The sequence below is a fragment of the Pelodiscus sinensis genome, chromosome 16 (genome assembly GCF_049634645.1).
Source record: "Pelodiscus sinensis isolate JC-2024 chromosome 16, ASM4963464v1, whole genome shotgun sequence".
Classification (NCBI taxonomy): Eukaryota; Metazoa; Chordata; order Testudines; family Trionychidae; genus Pelodiscus; species Pelodiscus sinensis.
Window position 1 is genome coordinate 18374926 of NC_134726.1, and position 25676 is coordinate 18400601.

A 25676-nucleotide genomic window follows, 5' to 3' on the forward strand; every position below is an offset into this window, starting at 1 on the left:
GGTGATTTCTAGGTCCTGGGGCAATTGTCCCCTTTGTCCTCCCTAATGGTGGCCCTGCATGTTACACGGGGTGAATGGGGTCTAGGGGTGGCACAGCAGCCAGAGGAATTGCCAGCAGTTCTGCTGCATTCCCTACTCTGCCCCTCCTAGTAGGGAAAGGGAAAGGAAGACTCGGCCCTACCTCCTGCCCCTCCACAGAGCTGGCTCTCCTCTGGCTCTGTACAGCAGCCCTGTTGGAGGACAGGGCTCAGGGGGCTGGGGGTTCTGCTTCTTTCCCAGCTGGGAGGGGCAGAAGCACAACACCAGTAGCTCCTCCGACTGTTGTACCACTCCCCTCTTCTTCTGTGGGGCTGCTGCTGTAGAGAGGGAGCTGGAGGAGAGGCAGCTCTCTGCAGGGGCTGGAGGTGGTACAGTGTCTTTCTGATACGCTTTACTGGCTATACATAGCTGGTCCAACACACCTGGCTTTGTGGGCCACTTTCTTGCCAATATGGCATATGGAGCAGTACTGTCTTACTTACAACTCTGGATTTCTCCCATTGGTCAAGCAGTATCCATTGTCTAAATGCTACCTCTGAAGTCTTCTGGGATGGTTGTTGGGAAAGTGGATTCCCTTTAATTAGACATCAGTATGTCTTGCGACTCCATTAGTGTACCTGACAGGCCACTTATGGGTGTTTTCACACCATATTTCAGTAAAACACACATAGCAAAACTTTCTAGCTTCACCTACAATGAGAGCACATGCCACTCAACAAGACATTAATGGTCAACAGATCATGACTTTAAGAATGATGCTGCACAAGGCATTCTTTGTACAAAACATATCCTAATTTTAAGACAGTGTTTAATATGGGGATTCCAGAGTGTTGGTTGGCGGTACAGAGTGCTACATATCCACTTTAATTTTGTATGTTTTGCTGCTAAGTTATCAAAACTGAATGTTACTACCATATCTGATTAATCAAAGCTTTCTGTGCTATATACACATATATTAAAATGTGGCCAAATAGGATGAATTTGGCCTCTTAAATTTGCAACATTCTAAACTGACTTCCAAATCACAATTGTAGAAAAGGTTGTGGCTGATTCTGCTTCATCATAAAATAATATTAAGAGCCTGCGCCTGCTCCAATTCCTTCAATGGTGTGGAACCAGACTCTTCATCGAATATTTATGCTGTAACTAGCATACTTTAAAAGCTTTCGTTTGCACAGTCTATACTGGTACAAACTAAATAGGTGTATTTATTTTACTAAGATGCTGGTTACCAAAAGGTAATCTGATAGGGTTCCCACATCCCCATCACTTTTGATGAAGGAAGTAAGAAGCCATCCTCACTGGACTAAAACTAAGTAGGGCTGAGTTGGATTTCTTCTAAGTTGAACAATAGATTTTTTTTTTTTAAATAGAGACTGTTGTGTGTAAACTGAAGCCTCTATTTTTTTATTAATGTTCACATCCCAAAGCCATAAATGCGCTAAAGAAAACAGAATAGTAACTCCTAGATCATGGGTGGGCAAATACCAGCCTGTGGACCAGATCTGGTTAGTACCTGGTAGCCCACTGCAATTATATTTACCTGAGCCTCAGCAGGTATGGATGACTGAAGCTCCGATTGGCTGTGGATAGCGGTTCCTGGCCAATGGGATCTTCAGGAAGCAGTGTCCAGTAAGTATCACTTTCCGCAACTCTCATTGGCCATGAATGGTGATTCGCAACCAATGGGAGCTGCAATTGCCCATACCTGCAGAAACTCAGGTAAACATAGTGATAGTGGCTCACTAGGGACTCACCCTGGTGAACCACTGCCATTTTATTGCCCACCCTTGTACTAAATACAGGGCTTCCAATGGATGTTCTGAGCCCAGGGACATGAGAAAATACTTGGATGGGACAAGGGAGTTCAAAATTTTCTAATCGCCTCTATTTTCTTACCCATTTCTGCTCTTGTTTTTCTCCCTATTTTTCCTTTCATCTCAATCCTTCAACAATTAAACAGTAGCACTTAATCTACATTTTAGTGTTGTCCTGTGCTCAGTAAACTCTGTGTCCTACATTCACCATCAGCTGTTCCCTCTGTTCTCTCAGTATGTTATCAAGCACAATTATTACAGTAGTGTCTGAGGACCACCAAGAGCGGGGTCTTGCTGTCATTGGCAGTATACAAACAGAGTAGCAGACTGTCCCTTCCACAGAGAGCTTGCAGTCCAAATAGACAAGACAGAGCCAGGCTGGGGGGAAGGATACAACATACCAGCCAAGTGAGCAATGTGTGAGGTCAGCAAATATCATGTTAGTTCCACTATTATTTTTGTAGGTGGATGGAGAGGGCTAGTTAAGACGGGATAAGCTAAATGGATATACAAAGGAAGTGGGGTAGCGGGCAACAGAGAAGGGGGTGAAGAGGGACACGTGGATGAAAAGATTATGAGGGAAAGAGTTGGAGCAAGCAGCTTCTTAGCACAGGGCAGAGACAAACCAATCAAAACTGTAGAAAGTTCTCTGACTGTCCAGAGGCCCCTGCTTTGGCTGCTCCTACCAGCCAAAGTCTTTGGCTTCCTTGTCTCCATGGTTTTCCCTTAAAACTGCCTGGGGAAACAGTGGGGGAACCACCTGAGTCCCAGTGTCCCCAGAGTGTGTAGGGGATCCTAGGAGTGCAAGGGGGAGGAGTAGCCCCACTGAACCTGCTTTGACTGCTTCTGCATCTAACAGCTGGAGTCTGGCTGACCCAAGCAGACTCTAACTTCTGGGGTTTCTACTGCCCTGACAGACATCACCAGAAATGTCCTGCATCCTCACCGCTGCTCTGGGTGTAATTTGTGCATCCATCAGCAGGCACAAAGCAAAGCATAGGCCATGCAGCAGCCCAGGCTTCTAGAGGCACACCACTAGCTGGCACACCACATACACTGGAATTGGGATGAATGTCAACACCTGACTGGGAGTGTTGTGGGAAGAGATTTCCTAGCGGGGAGCGGAAGTTGCACAAGGCACTGATAGAGTTCTGGTTTTGTCAGTAAACTGTACAAGATCACTCCCATGCACAGGCACCCCGCCCACATGGGAGCAATACAAAGTTTCATACATACTTTCAGCTCCGTCTCATTGACCCCCCCAGTCTCTCAATCCCGCTAACCCTCTTACTGACTCATTGTGTGCATGCATGAACAGAGGTTTCCAAAGGTACTTCAAAGCAGCTGTTGTAACGAATGGCAACAGTTAAGGATGAGAAAAGTCAGGCCGTCTGCACAGAACCATCCTTTCCTTGAATTGGTGTTCAGATCCCAACACATCTTGTCCTTCAAATAATGTCTCATTTATTTTTAGAATTATCCACTTTGGCTGCTATTTCTGCCCTGGACAGTGAGAATATTTGTACTCACTGCCCTGTTGTAAAAGGACTTACTCATGCTTACCTTTATTCCTGCAAGTAGTTCAGCTTGCAGGGTACTGCCCATGCAAGTACTTAAAGTGTGTATGTGTTTATAGGAACTGGGCCTGTTTTAAAAAAAAATCCAAAATATTTGTTCGAGGCCCAATATCCATTTGGTTCATAGCCCTTTAAGGGTCTGGAAATCCTACTTGGATTTCCTCCTAGTCTTCTATTTAAACTTATTTATTTATTTGTTTATTTATTTATTCAGAGACTACAGACCAACCCAATTTGTGCCCCTAAAACAGAGATCCCCAAACTGTGTCCCACTACCAGGATGTGAAGGAACATTCAGGGGGGCATGGCTAGTCTGGTCTGGTCATGGCAAAAGCACGGTGGGCCACCCGGCTTCACTCCTGGCCCTGGCTCTGGTTGCTGCTCCTGGCTGCTGGCCCAGTGCCTGGTGCTCCACTCCCAGAATCCAGACTGTATCCCAGTGCCCCACTCCCCACCCTGCCACCACCCTGAGCTGTGGCCCCATTAAGTATTATTATGCCTCCTTACCGCTGTCCATGTCTGCCCATCCCAGAGCTGCAGCCCCTCTCCCAGTCCTGGTTTCTAGGGTGGGGAGAATATCAGACTGGGATAAGGGGAGGGTGAGAGACATTTAGGGACTCCTCCCTAAAATCACCCTCTCCCCTACCAGTCTTTCTGAAAGCCCAGGTTGTTTTCTCTAGAAACTGTTCTATTGATATACCTTCAGTCTGCTTGTAACGCTTGTGCACCCCAAGGATCTCATGGACTAGCTAGTTCTGCTTAATCACAAACATGATCTGATGATTTATCACAGGGAAGCAGCAAGTTGGCAGGTTTACCATAAAAGGAGAAAACAGACTGCTGCCATGATCAGACATTGGCTTCTTTACATTTATTACTGGATACACTGTCTAAAGGAGATGTGCCTGATGCAGTCCCATGAAAGTCACTTTCCACGGCAGCTGCCTTTCACCATTTTAACTTATATAATATTAATCAAAACTTTAAAAGTGCAGGTTCACTCCCTCCTTCTTCCTCTAAATTGTAATTAGTTTGTTTTCTATCATTATTTTTAACCCAAGCTTTTAAAGCCACACAGCTTTTAAAACTGCACGTTCTGTGGCTTTTTACATAAAAGATATAAGATTCCTGAATTGGCAGGAGGTTGTAATAGATCCTCTTCAACTCTAATACTTATGGACAGAGCCTTCACATCCATACGTAAGTTTTACCCCTGTTGTTACTGCTGCCCACGCTGGCTTTGCACATTACTTCTGAACTGACATCTGACTCCCTCTGTGATTAAGTCCAGTTAGTTGCTTTTTGCTGGGAGTGGGGAAGTGTGAGCATTATGAGAGCTCCTATTTAATTCTGGGCTGGGGCAACTCCCCTTGTGTTATGTATGCACCTTTGGAACTGTAAGGTTGCTTTCTATGTACTGCATCTTTAAGTATAAGGAAAAGCTTAAAAACAACAAATACTCTAGTAGCACCTTAAAGACTATTTGTTGTTTTTTAAGTTTTTCCTGTTACAGACTAACTCGACTACCCCTCTGAAGCTTTTAAGTGTAAGGTTAGCTTGATTGTTTGTCTGCAGGGACATTCACTATTACTTAGGTCATTGTGACAGTGCTGCCTCATGAAGACTTTATATATGTTCTTTCTTTGTCCCTTTTAATCTAAAATGAAGGTCAAAAGCAGAAAAATCCCAAGGCTGCTCTCTGCAGTGATAGACTTGGCATGTTTCTGCCTCACCTGAGCACCATGAATTCTTCTACCTATGCCCACAGAGACAAAATGGCTTCATTCACCATTAGCATCAATGGGGAAATCAGATAATTGCCTCCCTCCATGTCCACTGCCAGACAAGAAGATCTTGAAAAAATATGTTTTGCAAATCTGGGCAGCGTCTTAACAGCACAAGGCTTCGAGCACTTACTGTGACCTAGGGGCAGCCAGTGAAAACTTGATTCATAGTTCTGAACACTTTGTATTCACAAGACTTTTTTGGCTATCCAGTGGACAGTGAGGGTACATCTACGGTGCATGCTTATTTCAAAAAAAGCTATTCCAGAAGAAATACTCTGAAATAGCTTATTTTAAATAGTACGTCTACACTACAGGGAAGCCTCAAAATTAGTCCGAGGCAGGCTTCCCTAATGTGGACACGCAACCTAAAGGGATTACTTTTATGGGGGTGGGATAGATCAGTGGTTTGAGCATTGGCCTGCTAAGCCTAGGGTTGAGAGTTCAAGCCTTGAGTGGCCATTAAGGGATCTGGGGTGAGTCTGTCAAGAATGGTGCTTGGTCCTGCCATGAGGACTGGACTCAATGACCTTTCAAGGTCCCTTCCAGCTCTGAGATTGATCAGTATAACCTTGATCTGGAGGCCTGGGGGAGTAATTACTTTAAATGGCCCTAGGGAGGAGTTATTTCAAAATAGTAGCAGTAAAGCCTCCACATGACTGCTATTTCAAAATAGGCATTGTGGAATGAGGTTTGTAGAAGTTGGAATAAGCTCTCCATTATTTTGAATTTATTTTGAAATAATGGAATTGTTGTGTAGACGCATTGTTATTTCAGAATAACGACCATTATTCCGAAATAACACTGCTGTGTAGACGCACCCTCAGGAAGGTGGAAAGCAATTTGAAATGCCCCATTCGTGACACAGACCTAGCTCTCTGCCAGGCAATACTTTGACTCCAGTTCCACTTTTACCTGTGCAAAATTTTGGCTGTTCAACTATTAGCACACTGGACTATCAGGTGGAGCAATGCTATAGAATATAACTCTTGGCCTGCTTTGTGTTTTATCCTGTCAGGGGAGTACTGTATTCCTTTCAAGTGTATATATTTCCCTGTATTATAAAAAGCAAAGCACTTGGATCTTTGATGCACTGCCACAAATAGCATTAACATAACACTCACTAAGTAAGTCTTCATCAAAAGACCATGGAGCGGGTTAGGAGGGAAAGAGCTGCTGAAGCAGATTGACAATTTGGCTCAAGAGATGCATTTCTTTGTCTTAGTCTGGAGTGGGTTTTTATAAACATGCTTGGGCAGAAGAGTATCCTTCTGTGTTAACAAGGCTCTGTGGGGTGGCAGGATGAGAGGGAGTGAAGCAAAGAAACCTGCACCATCAGATGATCGGTATTGTGGAAAATGTATAAGTAGCTTAGGAGAGCCTTATCAGAATCACAACTCTTTGCAAACTGAGACTGCCTCTCATTCAAGGCGCGCTAACTCCTGTGTGATTGTTAACAGATGAAATCACACGCCCCATGAAATATTAAGTGTTATTATTCCCAGTTCATTTATGTGGAAACGGGTGCTCAGAAGTGGTTGGGCCCTCGTCACACTGCCAGTGATTGTTGGTGCTAGGCCGATTAGCCAAGATTCCCTCCCTGCCTTCCACTCTCACCATTGATAGAGCTAATAGCATTGAAAATCGTGTCTATCTTCAGGATTTAGGTGCTCAAATCCCAGAGACATCAATGGGAATTCTGGATCTGTATCCCAGTCAACATCTCGTTATGCTTCCCCCTCCTTTGAACACACCTTTGTGTGGGTGTTGGGCAAGTACCCAAATATTTAACCTCAGTTTTCCTTGACTATGATTTTGAGCACCAAAACAACTCAAAAACTTATCTCAGACCTCATATAGAGGCCTATATATGAATCAAATAACTTCTACCTCAAGGGGGGAGTGCCACTTAGCAAGGACCAGATGCATAATAGAGGAAGAGTTCTCTGCATGGGCATTTGGATATGCTTTGTACTGCAGCAGCATTAAAGACTCTTGGGGGCAGATTCTCAGCCAGTGATGTTGTCATTGTTCTGTTGTCTTCCATGGAGCTATGACAATTTTCACCTGCTGAGAATCTGCCCCCCATATGAACTGTCCTTCACCCTAAGACAAATGAGTTGATTTGCCCTGTGCCATGTGGTTCTGAGGAGGAAATATGAAAGCACAATTCTTTAAACTTCATAGAACAAAAGAATCATCTTAGTTTTCAAAGACAGTATATGCCTGTGTAACCATCAGTAGCCTCCCCAGGAATTGAAATTGCGAGGGGGGGGAGTGTTCGAATTTACAAGGGGGAGTGTCACTGAGGGGCCGATGAGGGGTGACACTGTGAGGGTGAAGGTGGGCTGTATGGCACAATTGTTCACAAAACTAGGGGAGTGCTGGGGAAATTCAGGGTGGTATACACCCCCACAGGAGGGGTGTAGGGAAATCCCTGGTCACCACGACTGGACAGATTTGAATCTGGGACCTCGGTAAAGGAGCCTCTACAATTTGAGCTATAAACCCAGCTTCTGCTGAGCTTAGGCTGTTGAGCTCACTTGCTCTGATCTCTCGCTGTAAGTGGTCTAAGTGCCACTACATGGGACAACGAACCACACCCACTAGGTTTGTGGGTTATACCTGTAGACTACACATGGTACTAAAATCTGACAAGGAAACCATGCAGGGAGTCAGTGCTGCAGAGCACGCTTTGCAAACCTGAATTTCTGTTTACACTCCAGCTGTAAACATTTGTTCAAACCCATATTTGCTGGTACACATGCACTTTAGATGGACATAGTCGGCCGCTCACCCCCAACTCCCACTGAAATGCACTTTCAGCAGTCCAACAAGGGGGTGAAATCTGGCAACATAAATGGAGATATTGTGAGGTTGGAGTCGCGTAGGTGAGCAAAGCACAAACAGGGAAAAGCACTTTTTCAAAAGCATCAGAAGCAGCTGGGACATTTACAAGTAAATAAATAAAGTAAGTAGAGTGTGAGTGTCCTGGCCTTGTGATAAGACCTTATGGGTGTGCTCCTCCCACTGAAGGGTCTGCTGTGTATGGTTAGAGCATTACAGATAGGGAAAATGCATCCTGTTAAAAAAACTCCTCTTCTCATGATCTCTTCCCCTTTTTTTCTCCCGCCCACCCCTTCTCTTCCTCTCTCCTGTCAAGAAGGTCAATTACAAAGAAGTAAATTAACCACAGAGCCAGAGTAGCAGAGATCCCCTCAGAACTGGTGCCAGCAATAGGGGGTCAAAAAGTGCAGGGTCAGAAAAGCAAAGTAGGAATTTTATGGGCCATTAAAAAAATAAACCACTACAACTCATAAGACCGCCACCCTTGAAACACAATAACAAACACAGAAACAAACAGAAGCCCTCCACTCTAAAAGCTGTAGCCAGGAAAAGCAAGCATACAGGGGTTCTGTGAACCTGTGGGCTAGCTCACCAGCTCAGGGGAGAACAGATGCCAAGCCCAAGTATATTTCAGGTCCTTGCACAGTTTAGATACTAACACCAAAACCAAAAAAATTCCCCTGCCCTCCATGGGATGTAATTTCCAGAGGCTTTTCCAGGCATTTCCTTAATCCCCTGCTGGATCATATATCAGGCAGGTAGTCTTTAACACTCTCCTTGCTCTTTTCCCCTGTAACAAGCTTCCTGTGGAGCAAAGGCATCATTCCAGTCAACGGGAGCTAATTTGCGGCTGGTGCTGGAGAAGCAGCGGCAGGCTGACCACATGTGATGGTGAAGTTATAAGAAAAGCACTGATGCGTGGCCTGCATCCTTCTCACACCCTCTCCTCTTTCACCTCCGTGCATAAACTGACAATGTCTAGCTCTAGACCCAGACAACATTGCATCCCACCGCCCGGGGGTAGCTCCTACACCAGACAAATACAGAATGGAGTGGATATGGCATCCGTGTATACTGAATGGATTTCTCTGCGATGGCTCTGCTATTCTGGAAAGAGACATCCCCAATCTCATTAAGCTAAATTCCAGCATCTGCCTCCTGCCTAGCTTTACAATACATTGGAGTGTAAGAGGGTTTTACATGTGTGTTTATAGGAGTAGCTGCTGCTATAATTAGGGGAGGGAGGCACATTGTCAGTTGATATCTTCTCTGCGCACTACCGTGAAGTGTCAAACCCCCCTGCTCTGCATGTCAGACTGCGACCCTATCTTCCATTTCCACTCAGCTAGAGAAGCCAAAGTGGTTTCCGGATAAGAAAAGCAAATTGTGCATTCATCACATCAGCCCCAGAGCTAACAAATGCTGATACAGTATGGCAGCTACTGAATTCCCCAGGATTTAAATAGGATTATACATATTTCTACACACACTGGCCAATGGCTGAAAGTGTCAATGTCTAAAGATGGGCACCTGAATCCATAGATAGGACCTAAATAAGTGGCTTGATCTTCAGAAGTGCTCTGAAGTCAAGTTCCCACTGAAGACAGAGGGAGCTGTGAGTGCTCAGGTCTTCAGTGGGAGTAGGGAGAAGAAGAAGAATAAAAAATCTGGCTACTGATTTTGGCCCTAAATACAAATTCTGGGGCCTCACTTTAGGCTACAGATGTATTTCCACATTAATATCCTACAATTAAATACCTTTCTAGGTATTTGAAGTCATCTGAAGTCTATGATTTATCTATGGTCAGTCAATAAAGGCTGCAGGTAGAGTCTAAGGGTATGTCTACACTACCCCGCTAGTTCAAACTAGCGGGGTAATGTAGGCATACCGCACTTGCAAATGAAGCCCGGGATTTGAATTTCCCGGGTTTCATTTGCATAAGCGGGGAGCCGCCATTTTTAAATCCCCGCTGGTTCAAACCCTGTGCAGCGCGGCTACACAGGGCTCGAACTAGGTAGTTCGAACTAGGATTCCTAATCTGAACTACCGGTACACCTCGTACACTAGGAATCCTAGTTCGAACTACCTAGTTCGAGCCCCGTGTAGCCGCGCTGCATGGGGTTCGAACCAGCGGGGATTTAAAATTGGCGGCTCCCCGCTTATGCAAATGAAGCCCGGGAAATTCAAATCCCGGGCTTCATTTGCAAGTGCGGTATGCCTACATTACCCTCCTAGTTCGAACTAGGAGGGTAGTGTAGACATACCCTAACATACTAAACCGCACAACAAAGCTGGTCTTATACAAGAGGAGTACTGCTTTGCATGGAAAAGCAGGAAATTAGCTTCCTTCATCTGCATCTTGGGTAACTCTCATGAATGAAGCAATGGCCCCCATTTATGATAGTCCAGATTAGTGAGTAAGGACTGGTCATTTTAATTGTTGGTTCTTTATAACTAGCAACTAAACTCATGTATATTTCTCAGACAGTTAGGTACGGCTACACTGTGTGTGGGGGGGGGGAGTTTCGGAAGAGGTATGCAAATAGCGCTCGCTCAGGGTTTTTTTCAGAAGAGGCTTTTCTGTCATTTGGCCCCGTCTACATGGGGCCAAATGTTGGGAAAAAAAACCCTTCTTTCAAAAGCCCTTATAAACCTGGTTTTACAAGGAATAAGGAGGTTTATGAAAGGGGGGGTTCCAACATTTGGACCCATGTAGACGGGGCCAAATGGTGGAAAAGCCTCTTCCGGAAAAAAAAAAACGGAAGAAGGTATGCAAATGCGAGTGCAATTTGCATACCTTTTCCGAAAACCTCCCCCCCCCCCCCCACACACAGTATAGCCATACCCTAACAGAACATCAGAACATACTTCTTCTTATAGTATTTCATAGAGTATTGAATAAATTGACTGCATAGGAAAATGACAATTTATACATGATGCAATATGCTTTGCTGAGTCCTGCTCAATATTTCTGAATAGCAATCACACTTTTTGTTTACATAAACTTAAACTTATTACACATACAAGATATTACAAAGAAATCGATACTTCAGCTATATTTAGTTTGTAAATATTCCTGGTTTGTTTTCCCAAGCACTGGTGAGGACTCTACTGGAACAGTGTGTCCAGTTTTGGGCACCACACTTTAAGAATGATGTGGACAAACTGGAGAGAGAGTCCAGAAGAGCACAACAAAGCAGAAGATTTCGAAAATACGACCTATGAGGAAAGTTTACAAAAACAGGACTAGAAACTTCAAAGAAAAGAAGACTGAGGGAGGATTTGACAACAGTCTTCAAATCGTTTAAAGGCAGCAGTCCTCAAACTTTTGAGGGCTGTGTCCCACTTACCCCTGTCACTGCCCTCCTGGAGCTGGTAGTAGGTCCACACAGGTGTGAGAGGGATTGTGGCTGGGACAAGGGGGCCAACTCTGGGGCCAGAGCTGGGAATGGGTGTGAGGCCAGGATAAGGGCTGAGCTGGAGGGTTGGGGCTGGAGCAGACCTGCAACCAGGCTGTGGTAGGAGCCGGCAGCCAGGCCTGCAGCCAAATGTGGCTCCCCTACTGGTCCTACCCACAGCCTCGGCCTTGAGCCTGGAGCAGAACCGCAGCCAGTGGATGAGGCTGTGGGAAGGGGAGGGATGGGGCCAGGAGTGGAATCGTCCTGAGGCTGATGATGGGGCCAAGTGCTGGGATGGGAGTTGAAGATGGGGCCAGGTGCAAGGCTAGGCCCAGAGCAGAGCTACTGATGGGGAGGGACTCTCTGTCTGTCCACCCCCGTCCCCATGGGGACTGTCCTGGGCCCTGTCACATAATCCTAGGCATGCCACCACATTTTTGGGCTGGGCACTCCACAGTTTGGGGACCGCTGTGCTAAAGGCTGTTATAAGGAAGACCAGGATGGACAGTTCTAACGATAGGGACAGTTAAGTTTAGGAAGAGGCTTCCACAGCAGGTTATGGAATCCCCATCATTGCAGGTTTTTAAGAACATGTTAGACAAACACCTGTCAGAGATTGTCTGGCTTTATTTGGTCCCACTTCAACAAGGAGGAGGTTGAGTAGATGACCTCTGGAAGCCCCATCCAATCCTTTATTTCTATGAGTGGATGTTAAAGCCGTGACAGCAGAAGCAGGGGGAATGTCACCTCAAAATTCTCTTCCAATACTTTTTGGGCCTGATCTGTTCCCACTACAGCTCATTCTCTTTATAGTTAGAAGGCTGATTGCATCCTTGATGTCAAAGATAGGATCTCAGCTCCAAAACGTAAGAATGCAACCAAATAATGGTCACCAAGATGTTACTGGGGTTCACTTTGCTTCACTCTACTGCAGTATGTGCACAGCAATGCTGCCCAGGAGTCAGCAAAGCTTAGCAGCTAGCCATGGAATAATCTGCCTCAGTAGAAAGAAAGCTTTTTCCATGCCCGTATTTGCCAAAACTATTTGCTTGACTTTAAACCCTGCCCACATGGCTCCACTCAGATTGGTTAATGGATTGTTTTTCCTTTTTGAGTCACATAATGTTCACAGACCGCAATTCCTGCCAAAGAATTCCTCAGGAACTTTAAAAAGCCCTTGCAACTTTTCTGTAATTGACGAGAGCTATAAATCTTATTCCGACCATGCTCCTTTCCTCTTTGGAATTAACTTCTATAACATTTTTCTGTTGCTGCTCAGGGATTTCTAAGTTTTATCACATTGCTAAGCCAGGAGCTCTTCCAGCCTTACCTTGCAACATACTCCTGTATGCCGTATCTGCAATAGCATAAATATGGGGTGGCATCTCATGTCTCTTCTTTCCTTTGTACATATCAATAATCTTCTCTGAATAGATGGGCAGGTATTTGTATGGGTTCACCACAACACAGAAGAGGCCTGAATACGTCTGCAAGGAAATCAAATAGAGAAGAATGGTGTAACTTAGAATGTTTCAAGAGCTTGAGAAACATGAAGATCAACCGTTTTAACACCATATTTTAATAGGTGAATCACTTTACTATACATCCTTTTAAACAACACAACAATGAGATATCCAGAGTGAGAAATCAGGCCATATTCATTGGATGAAGAAAGAATTTTTAATTACATGCACACTAGTGTTCCAACTAGTTTTTTCTACCCGTGTGAGGAATACATTGTATGTGCACTGAGGCATGTATGGATGTGCACCACCAGTAGAAACACATTCTGCCAGCTGCTGCCAGCTGCAGGCGCTCTCCTAATCACCGGGGTGACATTTGAATCTCTCCTGGGTGACAGCCCAAGCACTCAGCTTACAGGGAACACTGATGTCCACCTAATCCAGTGGTTCTCAAACTGTAGGTTGGGACTCCAAAGTGGGTCGTGACCAGAGTTGCCTGTAAGCCAAACACTTGGGCAGCCACCCAGGAAAGAGTCAGATGTTGCCACCTGCTTGCCAGAGTGTCCAGAGTGCCCAGAGATGGTATGTGGTTCTACTAATGGTGCACATCTGCACATTCCTGGGTGCACATAACAAAATTTATTCAGAATGTGGATGGAAAAAATTAGAGGGAACATTGATCCATTTCAATGGGGTCACCAGGGCTGGCTTAGACTTGCTGGAGTCCAGGACTAAAGCTAAAGCTCCAGTGCCTAGGGCTGAAATTGAAGCCCAATGGCTTCAGCCTGGAGTAGCAGGACTCAGGTTACAGGCCCCCAGCCTGAGGTTTCTGCTTTGTTCCCCCTGTCCAGAGTGGAGGGACTTGTGATTTGCCCCCCTCCTTCTTAGGGACATGAGGCTTGGATGGGCTCAGACTTCAGCCCTCCTCTGGGGGTCGTGTTGTCATTTTTATGATCAGTGGGGGTTGCAGCAAAATGAAGTCAGAGAACCCCGGAGTTAATATTGAATAATCAGAGGTGGCTACAAGTATGTTCACATGTCTAGCCCTAAGACACGCCATGCTTTGCACACTGCCACAGTCCTTAGCTTCAATGAGTTTGCTGGGGTTGCAACAGGGTAAATGGGCAGGGCTGATACCACCATTCGTAGTGCTCACGTGTACATGCAAATGCTTGTGGGTCTGTATAAGAGCAATTGCAATGAGATGAAGAATGTGACAACCTGTCTTTAACCAGATAGCAATTTCCTAAATTAAAACCTGGGGATAATTGGGAAAAAACCTGAAACAGACATGGGTTTTTTTAAAGCAGGGTAGTATGAGTACAGTGGAGAGCTGGATGAATATTGCAAAGGCAGCTTGCAAAAAAATCAGTCTGTTTCCAGATTGCTTCTTGTTTGTCTTTATTACTTGGCTCTGGAATTTGTTTACACAAGAGTTTAGGGAATGATTATTCTTAACATGTGAGTAAGGTTATGCATGCAAACAAGAACACTAACTGTTGTTCATCATTTGCTTTTCATTATTCTCTTTTACTTTAAAAGGTTTCAGCCATCCAATCAATAGCAGAAACAATAGCACATGACGTAAAGTGACTAATCATGTACCACAAATCATGAATAGTAGATAGTCAAAGTGAGCCATTTGCAAGGACTTCATGGGCTGAAATTTGCTTGCATGACTTAATCTGGCTAGCTAGCTAATCTCAGGATCAGATCTTGAACAATTCACAAATAAAGAAATATACACGTCAGATCATTTATTCACATTACAAATTTCATGTTAGATTTTAAAAAGAAAATTATAAGGAAATAATTATGTTGTAGAATATAAACTAAAATAGTTTAAGAATTTAACATCTTCCAATTGTATTTATATAGATGAATTATTATTGGACAGGGTTTTTAATATACCATTTGAATTCTTTCACAGGAGGCTGCTGTTATTTGATCAGTCCATTCCTGGATCTTAGGGGCATGCCTGAGCATGGGTCTAGCTGTACAATAGCCATCACAAGAACCTCTGAAATATGTGACCATGCAAAGGCATCTGCTGGCTTGTGTCCTTGAGCAGACATTTGAAATACAGGCACAGGGATTTCCCTTTCTTGACTATATTAGGAAACAGCACAAGTTTCAAACCCAGACTGAACACCCTATATGGTATAAGCAAACACAGAAACAGCATCCAGCAGTTTGTGGTGCTGATCAACAGGTTGGTTACTTGCTCTACACTGGAGCACTCTGGTGATCCATTCTGGTTAAGTCAAAGGACCCCAGTGCTCACACTTCTACTACCTTTGCAATCTCTGCTGCTACCTCTGCATGTTCCTATGTGAGATATTAAAAGAAGTATGATAAAGATCTTCACTTTCTTCAAGGTACCAACACTAGAACTGGCACAATAGCAGGTAACTAGTTACTAAGGCTGGATTCTTTTTGGCATTGGAGTCTTGAATAGAAATCCCAACTCCACATATTCTGAAATGATGCCGTATACTGGCAAGGGGGGAAGAAGAGCTAAGTGGACAATGGGATTTCCTTCATACGGGGCAAATATTCAGCTCAAAACAATCTGTCTTAGGCTACGTCTAGAGTGCAGGCTTCTTTTTGAAGACGCTTTTTACAGAAGAGATCTTCTGAAAAAACTTCTTCCCAAAGAGAGTGTCCACACTGCAAAAGTGCATTGAAAAAGCAATCTGCTTTTCTGAAAGAGAGCTTCCAGACTGAATGGACGCTCTCTCGCATCTAAGCTGTGATTGCAATAGATGGAATGGCCACCAGGGCACCTGTGCTTTTTCCTCTTTCCTCTTCTTTTGAAAGAACTCCCTCTTCCCCGTCCACACATGCCTTTTTGCTAGAGCTCTTTCGCAAAAAGGCTTCTTTCTCATAGAATTAGAGGATTACCAATGCCAGAAAAACCCCTCTGTTCTTTCAATTTTCTTGCAGAAGAATGCAATTACAGTGTGGACATTCCTCAAGTTTTGTAGGAAAAACAGCTGTTTTTCTGATAAAACTCTGTAGTGTAGACATACCCTTAGTCTCATATAACCAATGTTGAAGGTCTATATATATGTCTAAAATAATTAGAATTTTTAAGGAACAGCTTATGGTTACATAGTGATTGGATTATTGATTCCCTTAAGATTTTTTAAGCCAGGACAATTGGGAAGCTTTATCTTGAATATGTAACATCCCTCCCTTCACAAAAGCATGTAGGCTTCCCATTTAAGAACAGTTCTAACTTTGGGTTCAATTTACCTACGTATTTAAGAATATCACTGACTATGAGCTTGCAACTCCTCCTACTGGAGTCAGTAGGACAGCTCATGAACTTTGAGTTAGGCATGTACTTACGTGCCTTGCTGAATGGGGCTTTAAAGTGTCAGAAGTAATGGTTAGAAGATATTTCTCAATGGGTTAAATCAAGCTGTCATCCCCCACTGATATAATCTGCCCAGACAAGAGGCTTCAGAAGCTCAAGTCATCCACATGTCAGTCCACAAAGGATCTGGAGCCAACAGGCACAGCCCAGAAAATAGGTTGGACCATCCAGGGATGGAGGCAGGGCCATGCTCCTTGGATATGTATTGATTCAGTGCATCTTCTGGGCAACTTCCACTGATGGGACTCTACCAAGTATAGGCTGTAAGTTAAAACTCCTGCTCTTAGAAAGTGCAGATGTTACACTTGCTTCCCCCAGGAGGTGAACATCCCTCAGCCACAGCTGATGGACAGGCACTTACTGGAATTAGGTAACCTAGTTACAACTCTCCTACTTTAGCCTCAGAAAGACAAAAACAGGCCATCCTCTCTATAAGTCCAAGTTACGTTAAAAAAAACTTGGACTTCTAGCAAAACAACTTAAAGCAGGGAATTTTCAGCGCCTGACTTCCATTTGCACAAATTGGTGTTTGTTTGTTTGTTTGTTTGTTTGCACAACTTAAGAGCAGGAGGACTTATAATGGATCAGTTCCTACGAGCATTCAACAACTTTAGTGCGAAACGGATGTATACTGGGGCAACTTATAGCGGGATGCCCTGTACTAATCTGATACAGCCAGGCTCAGGAAACTTTGTATCTGCTCACCTTGCAAGGCCCTGACCTCACAGGCAACACTGAAGGACACAACCAGTAGGACTTTAAAGACTTCCAATTTGAACAATGGGTCTAACCTTCACTATAGTGTTCTGACTATATGAGCAAATCTCCCACCACCATCGATCTCCAGCCATGAAGTGAGAGTCAAACAGTAGAGTGTAAATCCAAAGTCAGGTTCACAACAAGTTAGACTGACATAACTTCACTGAATTCAAATAAGCTATGCTGATTTACACCACCTAAGACACTGGCATCCGGTATGTAGATCAGACAGTGGAATTTTATCCTAAAATTTTACCTATATTCATAGATTGTGTTTATGTGTCTTTTGTTTTATGTTACTAGGATAGAAAATGTTTAAGGAAGACGTCATAGGATAATTCTAGTCTAAACATTTCCTATATTTTATACTAACTGTCTGAACTTTAAGACAAAAATTGGGTGTATGTTTCCTGGGAGTCATTTAGTAGTGTTACTCTATCTCTCTAAATAAACGGCCTATTCCCGCTCCCATTGGAGTCCCATTGTCACCTGTTACTCTAAATAAAAATGAAACATTTTACTGACAGTTGTGTTTAGTGTTATCTTTTGGTCTACAACTGTGTGGAACTCAGTTGTTTAGAAGGCAGATTCTATTTTTTTCTGAGCAACATGAAACATGTTATCAAGAGGAAGGACAATTTTTATCCTTCTTTCTTACTGAATTTTCCATGATGCACTAAAATAGTCTTGGAGTTTTTCCAGAAAATAGCCACTCTAGGAGTATCTGCTACTGTGAAAGGGAGGGTAAAGGTTTTATCTTCTTCTTATGCCTTAGCCTAACCCAAGGAAACCATATGGAAAGAAAAGAGCCATTTTCACTGAGCACTAGTTTTGTACATGCTTAGAGTTTAGGTTTGGGAGTTCTGAAATCATATTTTCTTAAGTAAGATGTTGCCAGTAGGTGATAATGGCAAAGTCAACAGGATCCTTGGCTTAAATGCAGGTTCTACATGGATAGATGGTTTGTCCTCTGATAATATCCCCATTTTGCATACATTTAGTAAGCACTATAAAAAACATATCTTAATCTTTTCCTCAAAGCTTATTTGCAGGAAGCTTTTATCATTCTTGTCCAATTTTGTTGTTGGATGTTTATTTAAAAGGGCAACATAATATAAATGGACAGAGCAGGTAATTTGAATTTTCTATTTGCATTACCCTTGCCTATGGCAAAATGAAGAGTGCACATTTTACTAGAGATGTGTTTCAAGGAAAGATTTTAGAACAATGTAAATTAAAAATCTCTGTTATGTCTTGGTGTTCCAAAGAAGTCAATGCAGGCATTGCATGACTAAAAGTGAGGAGAGAATTGTTAGTTAGGAATGAATGAGGATGAAGCTAGGAGCTCTGAACTGTATAGTTTGTCTTTTCTGAACTATAACAAATGTTCACAAGTATTAAATGCTTGAGTCAGGATGAGCAGTTTTGTAGCACAGAACAGAGATGGAAGCTATAAGAAATAGTGAGCCATTGTACTGCAAATTATGTATATTAATTTATGTGTGTTAAAGTAACACCATCATCTTGAAATCCAGTTAGATGAGCAAGTTTAAAAGTTTTTTTCAGATACTGTGCTTGTTCTCATGTCCCTCTGTCAATTTTCATGATTTTTAAAACCCCATTTTCCTATTTTAAAAAATGTGTTTCTCTTCTCTTTTGTTACATGAAACTCCCATGAGGGAAAGTGAATAACTATATATGGGGAAGGCTACACTGGGAAAGGAGGGGGAAGGCGGGCGGGGGAGAGGGGGGTTGGAAGAATGGATGCAAATTGAGCTCACATTTGCATATCTTCTTCCGGAAGAGGCTTTTCTGATATTTGGCCCTGTGTAGCCAGGCTAAATGTCAGGAAAAAACCCTCTTTTGGTAGCCCCCTTATTCCTCATACAACGAGGTGTACAGGGGCTTCTGAAAGAGAGGGTTTTTCTGACATTTGGTCCTGTGTATATGGGCGAAATATTGGAAAAGCCTCTTCTGGAAAAAGAATCGGAAGAAGATATGCAAATGCAAGTACAATTTGCATGCCTTCTTCCAAACCCCCCCCCCCCCCCCCACAGTGTAGCTGTACCCCAAAGAGAAAGAGTAGAAATGACTATTCACAAGTGTTGTCAAATCAGCAAAGTAAACACACAAAAAAGATACACTTTCCCTCTCTAATTTCTTTAACTAACAGTTAAGTTAGGTGTTGTTTGTTACAGCAGCAAAACATTTTGAGTATGTCTAGACAGTGGGGCTATTTCAGGATACCGCAGGTACCCCATGTCTTTTAAACGGGTCTGTTATTTCAATTTCTTTTTTAAATAACAGGTGCACTATTTCAGCATCCCTGTGATCCTCAATCCATGAGGGTTGAGGGATGTCTCGAAATAATGCACTATTTCAAAATACAATCAAAATAGAATTTGCAATTTGCATAGCGCAACTTGCATACCTTATTTTGAGATTAGAGTGCTGTGTAGACGGACCCTTTCAGACAGAAGTGTGATTTCCAGATTGATGGTATTCCTTCAATGATGCTTTCACAAAACATTAAACATGACTCTCTCTCAGAGTAGAACCTAATAATTATCAAACACTGAAACTTGAAATAGTGAACTTTTCAGAGATTTCGATTTTGCTAAATTCATTAAGCTCCCAACCAAAAAGCACCAGAGTTTACACCTTTTAGAAGAGTTTATCTGGTGATTAATAAGTCTCTTTGTAACATAGCATATCTTAATTTTCTGCCAGATTTCCTTCCTTCAAATTTCAGAATTTTCATGGTATTAATGAGAAAGCTATGAAAGCAACAGTAAAAGTGTGTCAGCTCAGTGCCATATTTCCATCTAACCCCTGGTCATGCATAACAAAGCAGCACAATTTATCCATCTTGAGGTGTTATACTGCTGCCCATCCCTGCAATATCTGTCTTCCATGTAAAAACAACAGCAATGGTGATGTCCTTACAGAACATCATGGAGTCTCTTGTTCTACAATTGGATAGATGCCATTACAGTTAATTATAGGATTTGGTAATAATAAAATACATCTGTGTGGATCAGCAGATGGAAATACTTTGGCTGTGCAAGACCAATGCACATGAATGTCCAGAGAATTCAAAATCATTTTGATCAGTAATTTGAACAAAAAGGGAAATATTTTAGAGAGGAGTGGAATAGACTGAATGGAATTATGGTCAGAGCAATTACGCACATGAGTAGTTCTACTCAGCAGGGCCAACAGTCACCGTGGGGTCTAGGGCAAGGTGTGGGGATGGCTCTGTCCCCCCAGAAGGAGCAGGGTATCAGGCAGAAAGGGCAGGGCTGGGCCAGCCAGCCCTCAGCATCACCCGGACCACAGCACTGGACCCCTTCCAGCTGTCAGAGCTGTGTACCCTGGTACTTTGGCAGTAATTCAAAGGGGCCCAGAACTCCAGCCATTGCCGCTGCTACAGTGGCAGCAGCCAGAGCCCTGAGCCCCTTTAAGTCACCATCCTCCGGGGCAACTGCCTTCTTTGCTCCCCGTGCCAGCAGACCTGGTCCTACTTGATTTCCAGTGGGACTTTGTGTGTTTAAATGTAACCACGTGCTGAAGTAGCCAGCTGAACTGGAGCCTGTGTGCTGACGCATACCCTGGCAATTGCACGGATTTCAATGGGAATATTGCCTGAGCAAGGACTGCAGAGTTAGGCCCGATAGGTGAGATTGGTGTTTTGGTGGTGTTAGGTTTTTTTAGAGGGGAAGTTGGAGAGCAGGAGGGGAGATTAGGCCTAAAACACTCAGCGTGGGAACTGGCTCATGCTCCCACTGAAGTCAAAGGCAATCGCTCCTACTGATTTCAATAGGAGCAAGATGGAGGCTTTGTTTGATCGTCTAAGCAAAACCTCCAAAGTTGCCACTGTTCTTGGAGAATTCACCAGCCTTGGGACCCTCCCTTAAGCCAGTGTGCAAAAAAGCCACTCAGAGAAGCCAAACAGTGGGAAATGTAGACAATACAAGGAAATCAAAGGGGAAAATAGAGAATGGGGGAAATTTTTCATGGGGAAGCATCAGGAGGAAAGGCACAATCCAGACATGCCCTCACTGTTTAGAAGCCTAGAACCTCTGCACTGGCTAAGGTGTGTCAGTTTCAGGAGAGGACTCGATAAACACATCAGTGTGGAACAGCAATGAGCCTGAGTTTACTTACATAAATTAGACCCGAGAAGTATCTCTCCCTTAGATTGTGCAGCACTGAAGCTTCATTAAGGCAAGTCAGCTCTGCCATGTCTTCCACTTTGGAGAATTTTGGAGGGTTCATCTTCTGGATGTCATCCTTGCCGATTGTGATTTTCTTTCCATTTTCTGCCAGCTCGACAATAACCTCATCTCCTTTCTCTTCCTTGATACTGGCTGCTTCAAATCCTTGCTTTTCTGATGGGACCCATACCAGTCTTTTCGCTGACCAGTCTGCCTGAGCAAGTGGGCTGTTAATGAAGTTTTTGTCTACAAAGAGGAACTTCTCATCATCACTTAGCTGACTTTTCTGTGACATTTTGCCTTAATAGTCACCTGTGGAGAAAGAAAAATCGTGTTTTAATAGAAGACAAATGGGACTTCTGAGTTCCAAACAAAACATGGTTAAGTAGCGATTGCACAGAAGTTACATAGTACTGTGGTTAATCTCATGGATATCACCTAGTAGTTCTGAATCTGTCTATAGAAGAAATTTGGACAGATTTGCATTAATTTATATATGGCTGCCACCATCACTCAATTGCCTTGATTCAGGCATGGGCAATGAACAGCCTATGGGCCGGATCTGATTTCCCAGCGTTAGCCTCTGGGGCACCACTACCACTATATTTACCTGCACCTCTGCAGGTAAGGGTGATTGCAGCTCCCATTGGCCATGGTATAGCAAAAATGTATATTTTAGTATTGGGTATAAGACGATAAGTATGATGCATAATGATTTGATGTGCAATGACTTGCTTTTAAGTTCTGTATGCTTCTATTTCACCCTATTTCTCTTAATTAGATCATGTTTACTGTAAGGCCTTGCTTCCTGTTAGCATTACAAACTAAGCTGTGCAAAAGCTTCAGAGGGGTAGCCAAGTTAGTCTGTAACTGGAAAAACTTAAAAAACAACAAATAGTCTTGCAGCACCTTAAAGACTAACAAAACATGTAGATGGTATCATGAGCTTTCATGGGCACAACCCACTTCTTCAGATGTTGTGCAAGATTCCTTTCTTTTTACTGTTCCTTTAGTAGCTATTAATCTTGTCTGAAATTCTGTACAATTATTTGGTGTGAGTGGAGGATGTCTGTGAAAGCCGTCACAAATGCCCAGGTTGTCAAGAAGAAATGGGAATCTTGAAGATAACCAGGAAACAGACATTGTGTCTGGGGCTGAACTGAACTAGCAGCATTGACAGAACCCTGGACACAGACAGAGACCACCACAAGTGAGAGACAGTGATGGGAAGCCTGACAATTGCCATCAAAGGTTAACTCTGGAAAGTACCGATTAACATCTTTTAAGGATGGAGGACTGAGCATGACACTAAAAACCCACAGACTCCCATGGAAACTGACATGTATAAAAAGGGAACATCTTGCCATTAGAACTCTTGGTTCAGTGGTGCAAGCCAAGTCTCAGATGTGTCTTGAATCACGATTGATAAGAACCCGACTCCTCATTCAAGTCAGTCTTGCCTGGCCAGTAAGACTAACTTGAGTCATGACAGACTGGTAACTATGCATCATCTGCAGGACCTGTGTGTGTGTGTGTGAATGCATATGCTCTTTTCTTTTTGTATTTTCAATAAACGCAACACATTGTCTTTTCCCCTGAAAAAGATCCCATGTGCTTCTTATATGCATAACAGTGGATCACTATTACCAGCCCATCGGAGTTGTGAGAAGGGATGTGGACAGGGACACCGTGGCCAATGGGAGCTGCAATTGCTCACACCTGCAGAAGCAAAGGTAAATATAGCGGTAGTGGCCCACCAGGGGCTAACCCTGGTGAACCGCCACTGTTTTATTGCCCACCCCTGCCTTAATCCCTTCAGGGCTGAGCAGAGTACACAAATGTCACTCTAAAACTGTCAATCAGATAGCATTTAAAAATACTACTCACTTTTGAAGGAAATCGTTACTAACAAGTCTTACTGGGAAACTAAAATCTGACCAAAATCCGAGCATAGAAATGTTACCGAAAGCTACTGTAATTAATAAACTCGTACAGACATAAGAAAGCTTGAAACAACATACACGGTGGTGTTCTGGATCAGTTTGACTGATCCATTATAGATAGGAACCATCATGAACATTATAGCACTCTGCTCTCCCGGCGCTCCCCTGAGCGATGGGTGTCTCGCCTAGCAGGGTAATCAGAAAAATGCATTACAAATATATCTGGGCCTTTAAGGGGGGGCATATGGGTTGTCTCCTGTCTCTGTGACCCCTGAGCTGTGGCGTTCACAATTGTGATTAGAGCATTTAGAGATTGGCATTGCAACAGGGCAACAGCTGTAGGACTGACAGGATCAAGATAAGTAACACAGTGTCTATACTTGCACTTTATTGATCTCAGTACATCCACCCCGGCTGAAGGTCCCTCAAGGGAGATGGTATTACTGTGTTGCTGTAACAGGACTCTTAGGTCAGATCTATTCTACACCCAGAAAGTCGGCTGACGGTACACAACTCCAACTACATAAATAACATAGCTGGAGTCAACACCAGCTGAGCTTGACATCATCTTCATAGTAAGAGGTCAGTGGGAAAAATGCTCCCATTGACTTCCTTTACTCTTGGTGACAGCTAGGAGTACCAATGCTGATGGGGGCATTCAATGTTCGATTTAGCGGGTCTTTACTAGACCTACTAAATGGAATGCCAGAAGATCGAGTGCCAAAGTGTCGATCTTCCTGCAAGTGGAGGATATGGCCTTACATAAGTGGGAGAAAAATTTTAGTGTAGACACATGAAAACTAAGTTGACACAAAGCAGTTTGTTGTCCACACCCCTTCCCACAACTCCAATAGTCTGGGAACAGTGATCCACTGTTGACCTGGCTGGATTTCCCTGTTGAAAATATAAATTGGTATTAATCATTCTAAACCATGTTAAAATAGACCTAGCTACTTTGTTGAAAATATAAAAGCTAGGGGCAATGGTTATTTAGGCCATTTTTCACTTTGAATTGTTTGTTCCCTGTGAATAATAGGCTCTCACAGTAATACTTAGCTACATGGACGGTTGGTGAAGGCACGGCTCGGGGAAGTAAGTCCCTAGCCCCACCACCAGCCCTATCCCTTCTTCTGAGGCCCTGCTCCTTCCCCGCCCACACGAGGAGGCAGGGTCCTCCCTACCATAGGGAGAGAAGGGGAACAGGTAGGCGCATAAGAACGGTCAGACCAAAGGTCCATCTAGCCCAGTAGCCTGTCTGCCAACAGTGGCCAGCACCAGGTGCCCCAGAAGGGGTGGACCGAAGACAATGATCAAGCAATTTGTCTCATGCCATCCATATCCAGCCTCTGACAAACAGAGGCCAGGCACACCATTTCTATCCCCACATGCTAGTCCCAGCCTTCACAGCCCCAGAGGAGGTCAAAGGGTGTGCGCTGCGCAGCATGGCCCCAGCCCTGGAGGTGGTCGGAGAGCATGTGGCATTGCTGTGGTAAGACCCCAGGCTCCCCAGCCCTAGAAGAGGGTGTGCTGTGTGGCCTGGCCCAGCCATGTTTTTCCAGCCCAGGAGCACCAGGAGGGCAGGTACTGGGGGCAGCAATACTCAGTCCCAGAAGGTCTATAGCAGGCTTTCTGGGAGCGGAGTGTAGGCAGGGCCATGCCTGGTGTTTTGGGAAGACATTGTTTTCCCCCGCTTTACATATCGGATGCCTATGCTTAGCTAGATCTTTTCATAAACTGAACTCTGATGAAATTATAAGTCAAGTACATGCCCAGAATTCATGCTGGACTTTTAGGGTACGTCTAGACTACAGGCTTTTGTCGACAGAAGTTTTGTCGACAGATACTGTTGACAAAGCTTCTGTCGACAAAGAGCATCTAGACTACATCCAGTTCTGTAGACAAAGCCGCTTTGTCGACATGACAGTGTGGACACAAAGGACAGTGTAGATGCAATAACGCCTTCTGTCGACAGAACTGAGGTTTACCGCTGTCGACAAAACTGCTGAGTTCTGTCGATGTTATGTCCAGGTGACACACAGATCCTTGTGGTGCTACACATCTCTGTGAAGAGATTGGAAGGGAGCGTGCATGTGTATGAGCTAAGGTACTCCTCGCACTAAAAGATATGTTACAGCAACCGCCTGGGGAAAACTGAGAGAAACCCCAGCAGAGATACAGTGAAATAGCTGTTAAGGAAATGTTTTCCGAAGCAACTATTTCTATATTCTAGTATGAAACTGAATTGCTCTCTCATAGTGATTGAACTGCATGTCGTTCTATTATTTGTTAAAGTCTCATAAAAGACTGAGCTCTGCCCTATGATTCTGCAGAGAAGTTAGCTGAGGTGCAGGAAGAATGGAAGTGTATCACCGCTATGTGTAATACAGTTCCTCCTAACCAGTTATATTTGGTCAAGTAGGGAAATTGGTGAAGCCTTATAGGCCTCAAT

General features: G+C 43.8%; 1 protein-coding gene across 4 annotated transcripts in view; it reads right to left on the reverse strand.

Annotated features, from left to right (window-relative positions):
• Window positions 1–25676, reverse strand: part of MYH11 (myosin heavy chain 11) — a 112213-nt gene that overhangs the window by 75729 nt on the left and 10808 nt on the right. For all 4 annotated transcript variants that reach the window (XM_075899365.1, XM_006119591.4, XM_075899364.1 and 1 more), the window contains exons 2-3: window positions 21235–21596; window positions 12794–12950 (exon numbers count right to left, since the gene is read on the reverse strand). In XM_075899365.1, coding sequence (XP_075755480.1) covers window positions 12794–12950; window positions 21235–21579 — 502 coding nt within the window. In that variant the 5' untranslated portion in view covers window positions 21580–21596. The remainder of the gene's footprint in view (window positions 1–12793; window positions 12951–21234; window positions 21597–25676) is intronic.